General features: G+C 41.1%; 1 protein-coding gene across 4 annotated transcripts in view; it reads left to right on the top strand.

Moving 5' to 3' along the window:
- NELL1 (neural EGFL like 1) overlaps positions 1-21,819 on the top strand; it is an 860,783-nt gene that overhangs the window by 322,193 nt on the left and 516,771 nt on the right. For all 4 annotated transcript variants that reach the window (XM_073578304.1, XM_073578303.1, XM_073578306.1 and 1 more), the window contains one exon: positions 6,117-6,245. In XM_073578304.1, the coding sequence (XP_073434405.1) occupies positions 6,117-6,245 (129 nt within the window). The remainder of the gene's footprint in view (positions 1-6,116; positions 6,246-21,819) is intronic.

Here is a 21,819-nt window from a genome sequence, read left to right as displayed (position 1 = left end):
CTCAATTTACACGTCTACCTTAAATTAAGTTGTAAGTAAGGAAGGCCTTTCAACCTTTATTACTCATAGGTGCTACTTTAAAGCAATATTTAAAAAAAAAAAAAAATAGGGTTAACGCCACTTTTTTTTAATAATAGAAAGGCAAAGAAAAATTGTGAAATCCTGAGCGTCTTTCAATTTGTATGTTAAGCAGTTTCCGGCTCTTTGATGGATTTGGATCACCTGCTTACTCAGATTGTCAGGGTAGGTGGACGGATTAAACTCAATAAATATCAAAGAGAGGTAATAAAAGAACCCGGGATCCATCGGCCCGACTAAGATGGCCGCTGGGATGGGGCACAGAACGGAGCGAATGAGCAAGGATGTTATCGCCATCACTGTTAGAATCCTATACGTTGGATTTTAGGGTAATTTTGGTCAATAACGTAATATTATTTGTTCCTAAAATCCTGCTTAAGAAGAAAAGCAAGAATTGTATTCAGTATCAAAAAAGCTGCATAAAAGACAAGGATTTCAGGATTTCATCCCAACAGTAAGAGTCTTTAAGGTGGATGATTCCTACACAATGGGCTAAATTCTGCATGATAAATCCCTAAGAAAATGTACTTATCCACCCCATAATAAAGAGAATGGCCCCGATTCATTGCTCACACTTGTCTTGATGAGGGGATGGGCTGGAGTCAGACGTCCCTGATTCATGAAGAGTTGTGGCCAGCTTAGCATGCTCAAAATGGTGGAAGGTCTTCTCTTGAAGGGAATGTCCATCCTAGGGCTACAAGTCCGCAGTCACTCAGTGAGGATTGTCCAGTGCTGGCAGCAGGTGCGTGAGTGCAAGTATGTGATTTTCATACAAGCGCTCACTTGCCGACTAGACGTGCACGGCCCTGCTCAGTGTATGTGTATTGAGCAAGGCTACAGTCATGGCCAAAAGTTTAGAGAATGACACAAATATTATATTTTCACATGATCTGCTGGCCTCTGGTTTTTATGTGTGTTTGTCAGATGTTTTTATCACATACAGAAATATAATTGCAATCATATTATGAGTAACAAAAGGTTATATTGACAGTTAGAATGAGTTAATGCAGCAAGTCAATATTTGCAGTGTTGACCCTTCTTCAGGACCTCAGCAATTCTCCCTGGCATGCTCTCCATCAACTTCTGGATCAAATCCTGACTGATAGCAGTCCATTCTTGCAAAATCAATGCTTTTATTTTGTCTGAATTTGAAGGTTTTTGTTTGTCCACTCGTCTCTTGATGATTGACCACAAGTTCTCAATGGGATTAAGATCTGGGGAGTTTCCAGGCCATGGTCCCAAAATCTCTATGTTTTGTTCCCTGAGCCATTTAGTTATCACCTTTGCTTTATGGCAAGGTGCTCCATCATGTTGAAAAAGGCATTGTTGATCGCCAAACTGCTCTTGGACGGTTGGGAGAAGTTGCTCTTGGAGGACATTCTGGTACCATTCTTTATTCATGGCTGTGTTTTTAGGCAAGACTGAGAGAGAGCCCATTCCCTTGGCTGAGAAGCAACCCCACAGATGAATGGTTTCAGGATGCTTGACAGTTGGCATGAGACAAGACTGGTGGTAGCGCTCACCTGGTCTTCTCCGAATAAGCCGTTTTTCAGATGTCCCAAACAATCGAAAAGGGGATTCATCAGAGAAAATGACTTTACCCCAGTCCTCAGCAGTCCACTTCCTGTACTTCTTGCAGAATATCAGTCTGTCCATGATGTTTTTTTCTGGAGAGAAGTGGCTTCTTTGCTGCCCTCCTTGAGACCAGGCCTTGCTCCAAGAGTCTCCGCCTCACAGTGCGTGCAGATGCACTCACACCTGCCTGCTGCCATTCCTGAGCAAGCTCTGCACTGCTGGTAGCCCGATCCCGCAGCTGATACACTTATAAGAGACGGTCCTGGCGCTTGCTGGTCTTTCTTGGGCGCCCTGGAGCCTTTTTGGCAACAAGGGAACCTCTCTCCTTGAAGTTCTTGATGATACGATAGATTGTTGACTGAGGTGCAATCTTTCTAGCTGCGATACTCTTCCCTGTTAGGCCATTTTTGTGCAGTGCAAAGATGACTGCACGTGTTTCTTCAGAGGTAACCATGGTTAACAGAAGAGAAACAATGATGCCAAGCACCAGCCTCCTTTTAAAGTGTCCAGTGGTGTCATTCTTACTTAATCATGACAGATTGATCTCCAGCCCTGTCCTCATCAACACCCACACCTGTGTTAATGGAGCAATCACTGAAACGATGTTAGCTGGTCCTTTTAAGGCAGGGCTGCAATGATGTTGAAATGTGTTTTGGGGGATAAAGTTCATTTTCTAGGCAAATATTGACTTTGCAAGTAATTGCTGTTAAGCTGATCACTCTTTATAACATTTTGGAGTATATGCAAATTGCCATTAGAAAAAATGAAGCAGTAGACTTTGTAAAAATTAATATTTGTGTCATTCTCTAAACTTTTGGCCATGACTGTAGGCATGACTAGTCTGAATGTGGCTGGGACAATGCAGACCGCATACTTGTAGTCATATGACCGCCCACGAATGGGCACAAAGAATCTTCGCAGTGCGCGGTCACACAGCGTGACTGCAGATTTGTAGCCAAGGTCGCACAACCCCTACATATGATAAGTACCATGAATCTGTGCAAAAAAAAAAAAAAAAAATATATATATATATATATATATATATATATATATATATATATATATATATATATATATATATATATATATATAATGCGAAAACAAAAGCGGCAAAGATTAAAATAGTGCACAACCGTATAGAGAAAGTAATTTGAAAAATGTATTAAATAACAAATCAATAAAGACTAACAAAAACAAAAAATATACACAAAGTAGGGGTGGATATAATCATCCAAAATAAGCCCCTATTTATAGATGATCATATCCACCCCTACATCATTTGTGTATATTTTTAAAGGTTTTTAATTTTGTCTTTATCAATTTGTTATTTAATACATTTTTCAAATTACTTTCTCTATACGGTTGTGCACTATTTTCATCTGTGCAGCTTTTGTCTTCCCTTTATACATGGAAAAATCAGACCACGCACACCCGACCCCTGGTGATACGTAGGTCAGTATTTGTAATAGGGCCTCGGTCATGTTGTAGATCCTGATGTTAAAGGAATCATCAGTAATTATCATCAGAATTGGGCCTATTATTTAAATCGACATAAGAAAACATTAAGTTGTGTGTTATTCCGTCATACATGACTGGGAAGTTACTGGTTTCCTAACACGGCTGAAGTGCGGACAGAAGAACATTCCCCTCCATCATTGATTGTGTACTGATGAGAATAGAGCGAAAGAAAAAAAAAAGCACTGATCTTTCCACCCTGAATACCACTTCTAGTCTCCAGAAATCCCAGTAGATGTGTCAAGGGTTATTAGATTCTGCTGCTTGTCAGTACTGGTAAATAAGGAATGTTGTTTTCTTAGAAGCACCGACTCCGTGCATGCCGGCCAGATTCAGTGCTCAAATGAATCCCTATATGTAAAAAAAAAAAGCAAGAAAACAAAAATACGACGTGAAATAAAACAAGGATCAAAATTTCATTGTGAAAAAATGTAGTAAAATGGGGAAAAATTTTATTTCCGAAACAAAATCAAGTAAATTTGAAATAAACAAATAAAACCTGAAAGAGACATAAATGCACACTAACTATTGTATCAATTAAAAATAAATGAAATACAGATAAATGATAAAGATAAAGAATGTGCGAGAAGATGGATCAGATTTACCGGTTTGTCTCTTTTTCTGGTGGCAATGTTTTGTGTTTCTGAATGAACACCGTTTTATTAGGGAGGTGGAAATAGTAAAAAATTATCTTTAATGAATATCACGCTGTGACTGTACGTGATTGGGGAGAAAAGGGCCCTGCACCGTCCATAGAGCTGGGACATTAACTATCTCTGCTCCCAAGGGTACCTCTAAAGGTGAGGAGGTTTGGGCCACCAGCCTTACTGTACTATTGTACTACCCTCAGTTGTCCCCTCCCCGTCCCCCAGGAGGCCTGGGACAGATATGTTAGTGTATAAACACGTAAGACAAACAGTGTTAACAAAAATCAGCTTACAAACAAAAACACTCGCCAAGGGTAGAGAGGAATAAAAGGAAGGATAGGAAGGTACAAACTAAATGGGAATAGGATAATGGAGAAAACATACATCCAGAAATGGCAAACAAAAATCCCCAGCAGCAACTACAAACTCCAGCTTCAGCACATCAACTCCAGCAAGCCAGGAAGTAAACTTTCACAGGCAGGGATGAGAAGGTCTGGCCAAGTTTTAGAGCAAGGAAATGAGCAGGTCAGGAGCAGCTGTGAGATGGAGCTGCATGTCTCTAACCAGCATAGAAAGAGTCGTTAACCTCTTTGGTGCCAAAGGAAACAAAGTCCATTTTGTATGAGGAACAAATACACAGGCTAAATGGAAGATCTGCGATTCACAATACGCAAGATCTCCCAGGAGGACGTGACACACTCGTGACTATGGAACCATCATTCAGTTTCCGGACATGAGCGCACCCCTGATGTCTGCCATAGGTGTTTATAAAACATTCCAGTTCACATCATTTATAAATGGTTACAAAATATTTTTGGATTTTTTTTTTTGTTATTGCTCAGATTTTTACAGGTTTATCACAGTGCAGTGATTAGAGACTCGATACAATGGAAAATAAACTCAAATCTTTATTTCCTTTTTGCAGCCATTTATATAGCAAAGAATGATCCAACAAGAACCAAAGAAAACTTTAATACTCTGCATTTATAAGATGCACATAAGGGGCTAAAATCACCGACTCCCAACAGGAAAATTATTCTACTGTAATCGGAAGCGAGTCTGGGTAGATGTCAAATTGAATTGATGGGGGTAATAGACTAGAAATATTTGCTCAGGGGGCCACAGAGTGGGAATTGGTAAAACTGCAGGGGAGGGAAAGAGGAGCCACCTGAACCAATGATGAGACAAGGGTGTGTCCTAAACTCCCGTAGACTCTCTTATAAGGACTACATTAATGACAATTGTATTAACCCTTCTATGACTGCATCTGTTTAATGAGAAACTGTCTCATAGCATCTGCTTCTGTGAGTGGACGGTTGGTTAATCCCTATTAATAAAATACTGTAGTTTATTAATAGGGATCGATATGACATAAATGACGCAGATGAAGAAGAAAGAATGGACTACATTGTTTTTCTAATATATACAAAGTAGATTGTAAAATAATGGACTATTAGAGCTGGAATATTTTATAAAATTCTAGAAGAAAAAGGCAGGTTAGCGAATACTCTCTTTATTTCTTCCCATGTATTTATAGGGATGCTTTTCTTGAATTTCTTATCCCATCTTTTACTCTTATTCTATGTTTACCTTTTTTATCCATTTATTTACCTTGTTTTCCTAATTTTCCATATGCCCTATTAAACTTTCCCTCCTACCTTCACACAACTCTTCCCTATCTTTATTTTTATTTTATCTTTTATCTCTTTAATTATTGGTTAATATGTATTGTTAAATTAATAAATAAAAGATATTGGGGGAAAAATAAATGAAAGAATGGACCGAATTAGTTATCCGTTTTTTATGAGATATTTGTGGTCATTTGCCGTAAAAGAAAACATTTGGACCTTGTTGTATCATCTTGATTTAGTTTTAGAATGTTACGTGAAACTGAAATATTTTTTTTCTTCTTATTTACGTGTGAATGGCAAGTTACAGAACTTGACAAATGGGAAAATTCCTGGACTTAGACTGATATGTGTACTAAAAATATGCACAGTTTGAACTTGATTTCAAGCCATGGCAGAAGTATTGCTTGCTGAAAATGATGGAATGTCCCAGCACATATAATGCTGGCAGAATGCTGATGAAGATGAGCTACCTAGTGAATGGCAAGTTATAGAATTTAATAAATCTGAAAATTGCTGACTGATGTGCACTAATAATATGCACAGTTTGGACTTGTTGTGCAGGACAAGAGCAGCGAGAACATATTTTACTATGGGTTTTATGTGAAAGAACTGATTTAAGTTTTTCCTTCTAACCTGCTGAGATAAGATTTCTTTTTTCTTTTCTTTGCAGGACATGACTTTTGTGCAGACGGATATCAGTGCGGAGAAAACTCTGAGTGCAGAAACTGGATCACAAAAGCCACATGTGAATGTCGGAACGGGTTTGTCCCCATTCAAGGTGACCCGACCTATTGTGAAGGTAGGAATCCAAACTTATCTGATATAATGAATGTCTATATTTACTGCGTGACACATACTTATCCCGCAGTCAGGACCTGAGAGGCGGCAAATACTTGTGCCGGATGATTGTGTATATATTTGTAGAAAATGATAGTGCCGGGAGAATCCAAAAATAAATTGGATGTTAAACCCGGAGAGAAATGTCGATGCTCTTCTTGCACTTGTAGAAGTGGAATTGAATATCTCTTCTTGGGAGGTCTGTCTTCTTTCAATAGTCTAATATCTCGGTTTATGCCGGTACCTGTGTAATTACCGGGGAGGTCACCGCATACACAAAGATGGTTGTGACCGAGTGCCGGAGACAAAAACTATAATTGGACTTTTCTTCTATTAACTTGTAGCATTGGGAACCGAGATGTGGTTCCGTCAGTAATAACAGGAAGACTAGTTCTGAGAATGGTTTGTATCTGCACCGATAGGCCGAAACATTAGAGAAACTCACGGGTGATGGAAGTAACATTAATTATCTGGCAACAATGGCCCCTATCGGGGTGGGACACATTGGGCTCCAAGTGACCAGCCCGTTCCTGAAGGTTGATGTGTTGAAAGTTGGAAAAATGGTTTTGTGTAAACAAGACATGTGCTGCCAAGAACAATGGTAGTCTGTGTGCAGTGAACAGACTACCGGTGGCTGTTTAGTGCCAGCGGTCGGCTGGTGTAAACGGGACCTCTATGATCTGAGCGACCGTGACATTGTGGGATTTTCTTGGTATCAAGTGGGAAGTACCTACTAAAAGTGGTGTAATGAAGGGCAATCGGTGAATTGACGACAGGGTCTTGAGTGTCCAAAGCTCATTGAGTGACGGTTAGCCTTACCTTGTACAATCCCTTAGAGATACTGTAACACAGTACTGAGAAAGTTACTGCTGGCTGTAAGGTATCAGAACATATAGCATATACTATCACAACTTGCTTAGCATGACCAGTCAAGAGGGCCCATGACAACCCCTGTCCACTATTGAGCGTGCCTACAAATGGGCACGTGAGGATTAGTACTGGAGCATTGACAATGGACGTAGACTGATGTGAAGAATCGCGTCTTCTTTTTATCACATGGACGATTGGGTCTCTGTGTCACCAGGAGAAGAGATGGCACCAAAATGCATTATTGGAGGAAGACGGACTGGCAGGGGCAGAGTGATGGGCAATGTTCTGCTGGGAAACCTTGGGTCCTGGCATTCATGATGTGACACATACCACCTGCCTAGCATTATCTAGGTACACTCCATGGCACCATAATGCCCCCTGCCAAGTGGAAACAAATGATTTAGGAATGGTTTGCGGAAGATGAGAAAGAATTGAGGACCAGCCTCCAAATAAAAGCGTCCGTAATATATGTTGGAAAGTTGTACACACTTGTAGAGGTCCTGTACAGCCCATGTCCTGGCTGGTCAGAGCTGATATGGCTGCATAAGGGGATCTGCATAATGTTGATGGGAAGTTGTAATATTATAGGTGGTCTGTGTATATAATGTGTCATGTTATCATTCTGGATAATCCTCTGGAATTGACAATGAAGCAACGTTATCTGCATTGGTTATTTTTTCACTGAAGGTCAAAAGATTTGTAGGAGAAGCGAACAACTGATGACTGATAAGCCAGATCTCAGATCATTCTTTTTATTGCAGGTCTGCTAGATCTTCGATTGTTAGACCTTTGTTTTCATTCTTGCCTTCCTTCTTACCTTACACTATCTCCTATCATCCCTGCGTCTTTCTATTGCTTTCCATTCTTTCCATTCCCCATTCATTTCTTTACGATCTTTCTTTCTTTACGTTCTCCATTCTTTATCTTTAAATATTTCTACTCTCCAGAAATGTCATCCTTCCCTCTATTCTTTTCTTTTTGTGAACCCTTGTTCCTTTTCTTCTTCTTAGCCTTTCTTCTTTTTTACCTTATCAATGTCAATTAAATTCGTCTTTCAAAATCTCTATTTCTTTCTTCCTTCCATCCCTCCAGTTCATAACAACCTTCAATACGTTTTTCTTTAATTACCACCCTGCAGTCCTCTATTCCTTCTTACCCTCCATTTTCTTACCCTTCATTCCTTCCCTCCAAATACTCCAGTTCTTTTTTCCTTCCTCTCCAACTTACAGTCCCTTACTTTATTTTTTTCCTGTCTTTCCATCCTTCCTTCCTTCCTTCCTTCACACCTTCCTTCCTTCCTTCCTTCCTTCACACCTTCCTTCCTTCACACCTTCCTTACTTCACACCTTCCTTACTTCACACTTTCCTTCCCATCTTTCTTCCTTTCTTTCTTACCACCCTCCTTCCTTTTCTTCTCACCCTCCAGTCCTTTCTTCCTTCTCACACTCCAGTGTTTTCTTCCTTCTCACCCTCCAGTCATTGCTTCTCATCCTCCAGTCCTTTCTTCCTTCTCCCCCTCCAGTCCTTTCTTCCTTCTCTCCCTCCAGTCCTTTCTTCCTTCTCTCCCTCCAGTCCTTTCTTCCTTCTCTCCCTCCAGTCCTTTCTTCCTTCTCACCCTCCAGTCCTTTCTTCCTTCTCACCCTCCAGTCCTTTCTTCCTTCTCACCCTCCAGTCCTTTCTTCCTTCTCACCCTCCAGTCCTTTCTTCCTTCTCACCCTCCAGTCCTTTCTTCCTTCTCACCCTCCAATCCTTTCTTCCTTCTCACCCTCCAGTCATTTCTTCCTTCACACCCTCCAGTTTTTTCTTCCTTCTCACCCTCCAGTCATTTCTTCCTTCTCACACTCCAGTGATTTCTTCCTTCTCACCCTCCTAGTCATTTCTTCCTTCTCACCCTCCAGTCATTTCTTCCTTCTCACTCTCCAGTCCTTTGTTCCTTCTCACCCCTCAGTCCTTTGTTCCTTCTCACACTCCAGTGATTTCTTCCTTCTCACACTCCAGTCCTTTCTTCCTTCTCACCCTCCAGTCATTTCTTCCTTCTCACCCTCCAGTCCTTTCTTCCTTCTCACCTTTCATTTTTTTCTTCCTTCTCACCCTCCAGTCCTTTCTTCCTTCTCACCCTCCAGTCATTTCTTCCTTCTCACCCTCCAGTCCTTTCTTCCTTCTCACCTTTCAGTTTTTTCTTCCTTCTCACCCTCCAGTCCTTTCTTCCTTCTCACCTTTCAGTTTTTTCTTCCTTCTCACCCCCAGCCCGTTCTTCATTCTCGCTCTCCAGTCCTTTTTCTTCTCACCCTCCAGTCATTTCTTCCTTCTCACCCTCCAGTCCTTTCTTCCTTCTCACCCGCCAGTCCTTTCTTCCTTCTCACCCTCCAGTCCTTTCTTGCTTCTCACTCTCCAGTCCTTTGTTCTTTCTCACCCTCCAGTCCTTTCTTCCTTCTCACTCTCCAGTCGTTTGTTTCTTCTCACCCTTCAGTCCTTTGTGCCTTCTCACTCTCCAGTGATTTCTTCCTTCTCACCCTCCTAGTCATTTCTTCCTTCTCACCCTCCAGTCATTTCTTCCTTCACATCCTCGAGTTTTTCCTTACTTCTCACCCTCAAGTCATTTCTTCCTTCTCATCCTCCAGTCATTTCTTCCTTCTCACCCTCCAGTCAATTCTTCTTTCACACCCTCTAGTCCTTTCTTCCTTCTCACCCTCCTGTCCGTTCTTCCTTCTCACTCTCCAATCCTTTCTTCCTTCTCACTCACCAATCCTTTCTTCCTTCTCACCATCCAGTCATTTCTTCCTTCTCACCATCCAGTCATTTATTCCTTCTCACCCTCCAGTCATTTCTTCCTTCACATCCTCCAGTTTTTCCTTCCTTCTCACCCTCAAGTCATTTCTTCCTTCTCACCCTCAAGTCATTTCTTCCTTCTCATCCTCCAGTCATTTCTTCCTTTTCATCCTCCAGTCATTTCTTCCTTCTCATCCTCCAGTCATTTCTTCTTTCACACCCTCCAGTCCTTTCTTCCTTCTCACCCTCCAGTCCTTTCTTCCTTCTCACCCTCCAGTCCGTTCTTCCTTCTCACCCTCCAGTCCGTTCTTCCTTCTCACCCTCCAGTCCGTTCTTCCTTCTCACCCTCCAGTCCGTTCTTCCTTCTCACCCTCCAGTCCGTTCTTCCTTCTCACCCTCCAGTCCGTTCTTCCTTCTCACCCCCCAGTCCGTTCTTCCTTCTCACTCTCCAATCCTTTCTTCCTTCTCACCCTCCAGTCATTTCTTCCTTCTCACCCTCCAGTCCTTTCTTCCTTCTCACCCTCCAGTCCTTTCTTCCTTCTCACTCTCCAGTCCTTTCTTCCTTCTCACCATCCAGTCATTTCTTCTTTCTCACCATCCAGTCATTTCTTCCTTCTCACCATCCAGTCATTTCTTCCTTCACATCCTCCAGTTTTTCCTTCCTTCTCACCCTCAAGTCATTTCTTCCTTCTCACCCTCCAGTCATTTCTTCCTTCTCACCCCCAGCCCGTTCTTCATTCTCGCTCTCCAGTCCTTTCTTCCTTCTCACCCTCCAGTCCTTTCTTCCTTCTCACCCTCCAGTCATTTCTTCCTTCTCACCCGCCAGTCATTTCTTCTTTCTCACCCCCAGCCCGTTATTCATTCTCGCTCTCCAGTCCTTTTTCTTCTCACCCTCCAGTCCTTTTTCTTCTCACCCTCCAGTCCTTTTTCTGCTCACCCTCCAGTCCTTTTTCTGCTCACCCTCCAGTCCATTCTTCCTTCTCACCCTCTAGTCATTTCTTCCTTTTCACCCTCCAGCCCTTTCTTGTCACTCTTCAGTTTTTTCTTCCTTCTCACCCCCAGCCCGTTCTTCATTCTCGCTCTCCAGTCCTTTTTCTTCTCACCCTCCAGTCCTTTTTCTTCTTCTCACCCTCCAGTCCTTTTTCTTCTTCTCACCCTCCAGTCCTTTTTCTTCTTCTCACCCTCCAGTCCTTTTTCTTCTTCTCACCCTCCAGTCCTTTTTCTTCTTCTCACCCTCGAGTCCGTTCTTCCTTTTCACCCTCCAGTCCTTTCTTCCTTGTCACCCTCCAGTCCTTTCTTCCTTTTCACCCTCCAGTCCTTTCTTCCTTTTCACCCTCCAGTCCTTTCTTCCTTTTCACCCTCCAGTCCTTTCTTCCTTTTAACCCTCCAGTCCTTCCTTACTTTCCATCCTCTAGCCCTTTAATCCTTGCTTGGTATTATCTCTCTTCTTTCTTACCTTTTTTTCCTTTCTTCTATTGCACCCACCTTCCCTTCCCTCTCTCCTCTTTCCTTTCTTCCTTCCCACCAATTCGTCCTTTTCCCATTCCACCATATATTGCTTTCTTTTTTTTCCAGCCCTTCATTCCTTTCATCCTCTCCACACCCCATTTCCCCCTTTGTCTTCCACACCCTGTTCCTTCCATCTATTTTTTTTCCCTTTTTCCCACCTTTACCCTTCAAGCCCTCCATGTATTTCTTTTTATAGTTGTTTTTTTTTTGCCTTTTATGTGTTGTATTCTGCAGAACTTCGTATGTCACATACTTCATAGACTTTGTTTCAGGAATTGTGACCTCTTTCTTACTGCTACTATCTGACACCTTCTCTTTCTACAAAGTGATCTTGAATATACTGTATTTAGCCCCACAACTCTCTTTGAGTGTTTGCCTTGAGTATATACATAAGGGTCCATTCCTCAATGGGGTAGCCGTATCTCTGTGTACAGCTCAGTCTATTTCTTGAGTGTCTTGTATTATGCCATTTTTTGCATCTTAAGGTACTGTCACACTTAGCGATGTACCAGCGATCCCGACCAGCGATATGACGTGGTCAGGATCGCTGGTACATCGCTAAGTGGTCGCTAGTGAGCTGCCACACAGGCAGATCTCACCAGCGACATCGCTGGGGTCGGGGGTCGCTACTTACCTGTCACACTAGGCGATCCTGTGTCCTCCCGCCCGGCTCCATGCTCGTCTCTCCACAGGAAGCTGACGACGAGAAGCGCTCCTGAACTTTCTCGCGCGATCAGCGATAAGCAGCGGGGGAGCCGGTCGCTGGTAAGTATCAGACACAGAGATATCGCTAGCAATATCGCTATAACGTCACAAGTTATAGCGATATTGCTAGCGATATCGCTTAGTGTGACAGGCCCTTTACCCAGAGAAAAGTCTTTGTTTTCAAGATACTTACAGTGGTGGTTCCCAATTGGGAAGATAAAGGCTGAATAGAATTTTATTTCCTGAGCCGATTGACTACAACACACAATGGGTTCATGCGGACAAATTATTTATGATTACAGCACATGAATGGGAATTCTCTCTAATTAATGAGAATTAATGGCAGAGAGTTTTGTGGCTGGAGCGTTTTTCACAATACAGATGTGCCAGAAAGCCTCCTGCACCAACTGCCAGGGAAGAAATATATTCCCGAATGTGTCAGAAAATGATCCGCCGTGTACACGTCTACTGCACCAGACCAAATATAGATGAAGGACATTGTGTCACACAATTGCCCCATGTGGCTTCCTTCGCTGAGCTCCTTGGTTTCATTGTTCTGTCTAATTATCCCTCGACACCGCAGCATTCTGTGCCCGGAGAACAGAATAGGGAAATTGTATCACTGGGTCACAGCTTTAAAAAGGAGCCTGTAAAAAATACATTTACAACCATTTTACTGCCTTAATTGATCTGAAGTTCAGCCAATTTCATTATCAAGTATACAACTCTAATGCATATCCATGGTTACAGACTACAAACGAGTCCTGTGTAGTCTGCTCAACAGTTACAGTTGTGGCCAAAAGTATTGACACCCCTGCAATTCTGTCAGATAATACTCAGTTTCTTCCTGAAAATGATTGCAAACACAAATTCTTTGGTATTATTATCTTCATTTAATTTGTCTTAAATGAAAAAACACAAAAGAGAATGAAGCAAAAAGCAAAACATTGATCTTTTCACACAAAACTCCAAAAATGGGCCAGACAAAAGTATTGGCACCCTCAGCCTAATACTTGGTTGCACAACCTTTAGCCAAAATAACTGCGACCAACCGCTTCCGGTAACCATCAATGAGTTTCTTACAATGCTCTGCTGGAATTTTAGACCATTCATCTTTGGCAAACTGCTCCAGGTCCCTGATATTTGAAGGGTGCCTTCTCGAAACTGCCATTTTTAGATCTCTCCACAGGTGTTCTATGGGATTCAGGTCTGGACTCATTGCTGGCCACCTTAGAAGTCCCCAGTGCTTTCTCTCAAACCATTTTCTAGTGCTTTTTGAAGTGTGTTTTGGGTCATTGTCCTGCTGGAAGACCCGTGACCTCTGAGGGAGACCCAGCTTTCTCACACTGGGCCCTACATTATGCTGCAAAATTTGTCGGTAGTCTTCAGACTTCATAATGCCATGCACACGGTCAAGCAATCCAGTGCCAGAGGCAGCAAAGCAACCCCAAAACATCAGGGAACCTCCGCCATGTTTGACTGTAGGGACCGTGTTCTTTTCTTTGAATGCCTCTTTTTTTCTCCTGTAAACTCTATGTTGATGCCTTTGCCCAAAAAGCTCTACTTTTGTCTCATCTGACCAGAGAACATTCTTCCAAAACGTTGTAGGCTTTTTCAGGTAAGTTTTGGCAAACTGCAGCCTGGCTTTTTTATGTCTCGGGGTAAGAAGTGGGGTCTTCCTGGGTCTCCTACCATACAGTCCCTTTTAATTCAGACGCCGAAGGATAGTATGGGTTGACACTGTTGTACTCTCGGACTGCAGGGCAGCTTGAACTTGTTTGGATGTTAGTTGAGGTTCTTTATCCAACATCCGCACAATCTTGCGTTGAAATCTTTTGTCAATTTTTCTTTCCCGTCCACATCTAGGGAGGTTAGCCACAGTGCCATGGGCTTTAAACTTCTTGATGACACTGCGCACGGTAGACACAGGAACATTCAGGTCTTTGGAGATTGACTTGTAGCCTTGAGATTGCTCATGCTTCCTCACAGTTTGGTTTCTCAAGTCCTCAGACAGTTCTTTGGTCTTCTTTCTTTTCTCCATGCCTAATGTAGTACACACAAGGACACAGGACAGAGGTTGAGTCAACTTTAATCCATGTCAACTGGCTGCAAGTGTGATTTAGTTATTGCCAACACCTGTTAGCTGCCACAGGTAAGTTACAGGTGCTGTTAATTACACAAATTAGAGAAGCATCACATGATTTTTCGAACAGTGCCAATACTTTTGTCCACCCTCTTTTATGTTTGGTGTGGAATTATATCCAATTTGGCTTTAGGACAATTCTTTTTGTGTTTTTTCATTTAAGACAAATTAAATGAAGATAATAATATCAAAGAATTTGTGTTTGCAATCATTTTCAGGAAGAAACTGAGTATTATCTGACAGAATTGCAGGGGTGTCAATACTTTTGGCCACATCTGTATGTCTTACTATTTTAGCAGTCTTTTCTTCTGCTGTGTCCATGGTCCCAACAGTCCCAGATGTTGGGAGTTGCATTTTTTGCAATAGCTTCAGAAGCCATAAATTGGGGAACATGAGGGCCACAAGGACACATGTATGATCTGACGATGATCAAAGTCTGTAACCAGTGTAGGGATTCATGCTCTTTGGCAGCAGGTACACACAGAGATCCAGTTCCTATATCCAAACAGTCAGCGGTTTATTAAACGTCAATAAATGACCAATGCTCAGAAATGAAAACCGCCTTTTATTGGCACAAAGTTGTGGCAAAATAAGTAAAAACGTTCACGTAGCAGATATGGGTTCACCTGTTTAGAATAATGTCCACTCTCTCTCCCAATGGTAGAGACCGGCTTGCACAAAAAAGCCCAACACAGAAAGCTCTGCGTCTGCTTAACTGCCTTATAAGGCACCTGGAAAGCCTGAAATGGAGATATGGGGGGACCAGTCCCACTCAATCTCTTCTGGTCGTTCCTAAAACTCTAACTCCAAATCCTGTCCCATTAAAAACTTCTCCGTAATCTATTGATGCTGGAACTTTATCTCTGGGGCTTACATCACTGAGGCTAGCTTCCTCTGTGATAGATACCTCATTGGGGTACCAATATCATCATCAGGTGGGAATTCTGGTTACATCTACTCTCCCTCTTTTCCTGGAGGTTTCCATTTCCCTTCCTCTCCCATGGCTTCTCAAACATTTTATACTGAGTCCCTACCTGCCAGAATGATGCCTCGCTTGTAGTCAAATTTTTCAAATTTATCACTTTTAGTCAAACAAGGAGTTTGGCACCCATGCAGTTGGCTTGCAAGTACAAAATTTCACACTCCACCCCCATTGATGCATTGTCGTCAAGCAGTTCAAGGTCGCAGTGAGTTCCTGGCCCATCAGCTGGCTAACTAGATAGATAAAGCATCCAAGAGCTGCTTTGACATTTTGATTGATACTGCATGTTCCTAAGCAGAGCGCAACAGTCAAGATGAGTATTTTATCCTCTGCTCTGCTCTGGATAGGCAGCAACCGACATTAAAAAGCTCTTCGTATGATGAAGTGAGTTTTGTCATCTCGGTCGCTGCCTATGCAGATCACTACAGTCGATAAAAAACTCGTATAGACTTGCTGTGCTCTGCATAGACAGTAACTGAGGTGACAAAGTCTGTACTGTGCTCTACCACAGCTTCCCATCTCTTCTCTCACTTGCAATTTTTTGAGAGGAGAGAAAGAGACCTGCTGAGAGAGCTGTCACAAATTTCCAAAGTGTCCCTGTAAAAAACAAAACTATATAATAATCTCTTTACATACTTTTTGTAACCCTAGCTAGACATTGGCCTACAGTTAGGAATAGGACTAAGATTAGGGTTAGAGTTAGGGCTTAGCTAGACTTTGTCTTCAGGTTAGGAGTAGGGTTAGGATTAGCATTAGAGCTAGACTTTGGCTTAGAGCTAGGGATAGGAGTAGGGCTGGGATAAGGGATAGAGCTAGGTTTTAACTAGACTTTTGCTTATTGCTAGAGTTAAGATTAGGGTTTGAGTTAGGGTCTAGTTAGACTTAGTTTTAGGGTTATGGATAGGAGTAGAGTTAGGATTAGGGTTAACGCAAGGGTTTAACTAGACTTTAGTTTAGTATTTGGTCTAAGAGTAGGGTTAGGAACAGGATTAGGGATAGAACTAGGTTTAGTTAGACTTTGGCTTAGAGTTAGGGATAGGAGTAGGGTTAGGATTAGGGATAGACTTTGGTTTAGGGTTAGAGTTGGGGTTTAGCTAGATTTTGTTTTAGAGTTTCTTATCACTATTTAGCTAGGCTTTGGTTTAGGATTAGGGATAAGAGTAGGGTTATGATTAGAGTTGGAGCTAGGGTTTAGCTAGACTTTGGCTTAGAATTAGGGATAAGAGTAGGGTTAGGGAAAGGATTAGGGTTAGCTAGACTTTGATTTAGAGATAAGGATTGGAGTAGGATTTAGGTGAAGACTAGGGTTAGGATTAGGGTTTAGGTAGACTTTGGCTTAGGATTAGGGTTAGAGCTAGGATTTGGCTAGGCTTTGGTGTAGGGTTTGGAGTAGGGTTAGGATTACAGTTAGAGCTAGGGTTTAGCTATGCTTTGGTTTAGGAATAGGGACAGGAGTAAGGTTAGAAATAGGGTTAGGTTTAGGGCTATAGTAATAAAATTGTTAAATTTAAATTGTCATATAAATATTGCAATGTATAACTTTATTTTTTTACATTTTATGTCGGATTCAACAAAAAAGCAGAAAATAGCTAAATTGTCAAAGGGCAAACCATAATTACATCAGTGCTTTCCTAAAATGCAATACATTTTCTTGGGGAATAAAGGGTTCAGTACTGAACTGGTGGAAGGCGGTCAGGTTCAGGGTAGGATAATACCTGCTTTGCACCCGGGTGGTGGCAGCTTGCACTACACCAAAGGATAAAACCAAAAATATTGAGGGACACTGCCCCTTTAAAATAGAAACTATCCCTTTATTTATGTTAAACCGCTAATAATGCAATAGTTTACATGAGTGAAGTCCGTGACTTTCATGGCTGGGTGTTTTTTTTTTTCTCATTCTTCCATGGTGTGACTGCATCACAGAGGGAACATTGAATTGTGTCGGGGAGCGGCGTAATTCTGTATGACGGAGGTTAATTGGCTCGTTACAAGTGTCATGTATCTCACACGGCTCACTTGACTCCAGTCACTTGGATTAATAATTCCTTTGTTCGTTTCTCTTCTGTATATCGTGGTGATGTATACATTCTGTCCATACCGCCATTTATCCCTCTTCCTTCATACTGCCCCTGCCGTGGATGGAGCAGAGCTGGGTTTGCTCTTTTTGGCAGAACTTGTGCAGATATGATATAACGTGTTATCAAACAACTGTCTACCCGGGGTCCAGTCTGTACATTTGCGCTTACACGTCCTTCTTTTGCAATTGACCTGTCAAGTTTGAGTATTTTTTTTTATTATTTAAAGAAACCGTACAAGAACATGGCCCCAGAACTGCTTCTCTGGAAACCATAATTACAATATCTTAATAAAGTTCGAAATAATGCCGCTATATAAATCCCTAATTAAGTGGAAAAGTAATCATGTAAATTAGTGCAGTGCCAAAATAGTATTTTGATACTGCTGTCAAATAATAAAACCATAATTCAGAAAAAAAATTAAAATTAATTCCATCAGGATACAAACTGAATGCCGCATAAAGTGAGAGCAACATTAACACCGCAAAGTGTTTGTTATCAAGCAATGCTGAAATATGACCGCCTTACACTGCTGAAATGTTTCTACACATTGTCCATCTGCGTTTATAGATTACTTCCATACAGTAGACTTGTACTAATATTACTATCTTACAGTGCTCAAATAATACTGCCATACAATGCTCCCATAATACTGCTATATAGTAAACAAATATTACTACCATTCAATGCTCTATTTAGACTGCAATACAGTTCTCAATTAATATTATCATACTGTACTTCAATAATACTGCCATATAGTGCTTCAATAACACTTCTATGTAATGTACTAATACTACACTACAGTGCTCCAATAAGATCATACAATACTGTACTTCAATAATACTGCCATGTAGTGCTTCAATAACAATTCCATGTCGTTTACTAATACTACACTACAGTACTCCAAAAAGATCATACCACTCTTAAATATTACTACCATATAGTAATGAAATATTACGACCATACTATGCTTCAATAATACTGCCAAAGTGTCCCAAAAGTATTGCCATACATTATTACTATCTCAGAATACTTGAGTACTACCATATAGTACCAAAAAAACACTGCAATACAGTGTTCAATAATACTTTCATGTAGTGGACTAATACTACACTATAGTTCTCCAATTATAATAACATACAATTCTTAAATATTACTGCCATAAAGTGCTGAAAAAATACTACCATACTGTGCTTTAATACTACTGCCAAACAGTGTCCCAATAATACTACCAGTGCTACAATATTATCTCACAATGGTTAACTATCCTGCAGTACTCAAATAACAGTGCCATACAGTGCTTAAATAATACTTCAGTACTGTGCTTCAATAATTTCAGTGACCCAATAATATTACCATACAATGCGCAAATAACAAATACCACAGTATAGTGCACTAATGATGCTACTATACGGTGCTGAAATAGCATATAGCACTCGACTACTGCCATACCGTGCTTCAAAATTACTGCCATACAATGCTCCAATAATATTACCATACAGTGATTAAAGAATGCTAACATACAGTGCTCCAATAATAATACCAAATAGTGGACCAATTTTACAGTTCAGTGCACTAATAATAGTATCATACGGTACTGAAATGCTTCAATAATGCCATAAAGTACTCCAGTCATACTACTATGCGGTGTACAATATTACACCAATATTACTGTCATTCAGTGTTCAAAAACTATCATACAGTGCTCCCATAATACTGCTATATGATGAACAAATATTATTACCATTCAATGCTCTGATACAAATACTACAGTATAGTGAACCAATAATACTGCCATATAGCATGCAATTGTTGCTACCAATAACACTGCTATAGTACTCAAGTAATACTGCAATATTGTACTAAAATAATGTTGACATACAGTGCAGTGCTACAGTAAAACTATGATAAAATGCTCAAAAAATACTGCCATATGGTGCTCATATCAGTAAGAAAAATAATTTTAAGACGACCTTTGTATATGAACAGTATATGCGCCTTTTGCTGTTTAATAGTTTATTATGCTGTCACTGTTCTGATGATGGGGGTGTGCATTATCTGACAGAATTGCAGGGGTGTCAATACTTTTGGCCACATCTGTATGTCTTACTATTTTAGCAGTCTTTTCTTCTGCTGTGTCCATGGTCCCAACAGTCCCAGATGTTGGGAGTTGCATTTTTTGCAATAGCTTCAGAAGCCATAAATTGGGGAACATGAGGGCCACAAGGACACATGTATGATCTGACGATGATCAAAGTCTGTAACCAGTGTAGGGATTCATGCTCTTTGGCAGCAGGTACACACAGAGATCCAGTTCCTATATCCAAACAGTCAGCGGTTTATTAAACGTCAATAAATGACCAATGCTCAGAAATGAAAACCGCCTTTTATTGGCACAAAGTTGTGGCAAAATAAGTAAAAACGTTCACGTAGCAGATATGGGTTCACCTGTTTAGAATAATGTCCACTCTCTCTCCCAATGGTAGAGACCGGCTTGCACAAAAAAGCCCAACACAGAAAGCTCTGCGTCTGCTTAACTGCCTTATAAGGCACCTGGAAAGCCTGAAATGGAGATATGGGGGGACCAGTCCCACTCAATCTCTTCTGGTCGTTCCTAAAACTCTAACTCCAAATCCTGTCCCATTAAAAACTTCTCCGTAATCTATTGATGCTGGAACTTTATCTCTGGGGCTTACATCACTGAGGCTAGCTTCCTCTGTGATAGATACCTCATTGGGGTACCAATATCATCATCAGGTGGGAATTCTGGTTACATCTACTCTCCCTCTTTTCCTGGAGGTTTCCATTTCCCTTCCTCTCCCATGGCTTCTCAAACATTTTATACTGAGTCCCTACCTGCCAGAATGATGCCTCGCTTGTAGTCAAATTTTTCAAATTTATCACTTTTAGTCAAACAAGGAGTTTGGCACCCATGCAGTTGGCTTGCAAGTACAAAATTTCACACTCCACCCCCATTGATGCATTGTCGTCAAGCAGTTCAAGGTCGCAGTGAGTTCCTGGCCCATCAGCTGGCTAACTAGATAGATAAAGCATCCAAGAGCTGCTTTGACATTTTGATTGATACTGCATGTTCCTAAGCAGAGCGCAACAGTCAAGATGAGTATTTTATCCTCTGCTCTGCTCTGGATAGGCAGCAACCGACATTAAAAAGCTCTTCGTATGATGAAGTGAGTTTTGTCATCTCGGTCGCTGCCTATGCAGATCACTACAGTCGATAAAAAACTCGTATAGACTTGCTGTGCTCTGCATAGACAGTAACTGAGGTGACAAAGTCTGTACTGTGCTCTACCACAGCTTCCCATCTCTTCTCTCACTTGCAATTTTTTGAGAGGAGAGAAAGAGACCTGCTGAGAGAGCTGTCACAAATTTCCAAAGTGTCCCTGTAAAAAACAAAACTATATAATAATCTCTTTACATACTTTTTGTAACCCTAGCTAGACATTGGCCTACAGTTAGGAATAGGACTAAGATTAGGGTTAGAGTTAGGGCTTAGCTAGACTTTGTCTTCAGGTTAGGAGTAGGGTTAGGATTAGCATTAGAGCTAGACTTTGGCTTAGAGCTAGGGATAGGAGTAGGGCTGGGATAAGGGATAGAGCTAGGTTTTAACTAGACTTTTGCTTATTGCTAGAGTTAAGATTAGGGTTTGAGTTAGGGTCTAGTTAGACTTAGTTTTAGGGTTATGGATAGGAGTAGAGTTAGGATTAGGGTTAACGCAAGGGTTTAACTAGACTTTAGTTTAGTATTTGGTCTAAGAGTAGGGTTAGGAACAGGATTAGGGATAGAACTAGGTTTAGTTAGACTTTGGCTTAGAGTTAGGGATAGGAGTAGGGTTAGGATTAGGGATAGACTTTGGTTTAGGGTTAGAGTTGGGGTTTAGCTAGATTTTGTTTTAGAGTTTCTTATCACTATTTAGCTAGGCTTTGGTTTAGGATTAGGGATAAGAGTAGGGTTATGATTAGAGTTGGAGCTAGGGTTTAGCTAGACTTTGGCTTAGAATTAGGGATAAGAGTAGGGTTAGGGAAAGGATTAGGGTTAGCTAGACTTTGATTTAGAGATAAGGATTGGAGTAGGATTTAGGTGAAGACTAGGGTTAGGATTAGGGTTTAGGTAGACTTTGGCTTAGGATTAGGGTTAGAGCTAGGATTTGGCTAGGCTTTGGTGTAGGGTTTGGAGTAGGGTTAGGATTACAGTTAGAGCTAGGGTTTAGCTATGCTTTGGTTTAGGAATAGGGACAGGAGTAAGGTTAGAAATAGGGTTAGGTTTAGGGCTATAGTAATAAAATTGTTAAATTTAAATTGTCATATAAATATTGCAATGTATAACTTTATTTTTTTACATTTTATGTCGGATTCAACAAAAAAGCAGAAAATAGCTAAATTGTCAAAGGGCAAACCATAATTACATCAGTGCTTTCCTAAAATGCAATACATTTTCTTGGGGAATAAAGGGTTCAGTACTGAAC

The sequence above is a fragment of the Dendrobates tinctorius genome, unplaced genomic scaffold (genome assembly GCF_039654945.1).
Source record: "Dendrobates tinctorius isolate UK_male_01 unplaced genomic scaffold, ASM3965494v1 ptg000059l, whole genome shotgun sequence".
In the NCBI taxonomy this organism is placed as follows: domain Eukaryota; kingdom Metazoa; phylum Chordata; class Amphibia; order Anura; family Dendrobatidae; genus Dendrobates; species Dendrobates tinctorius.
Note: the sequence above shows the minus strand (reverse complement) of the source record. Positions and strands in the feature narration are given on the sequence as shown.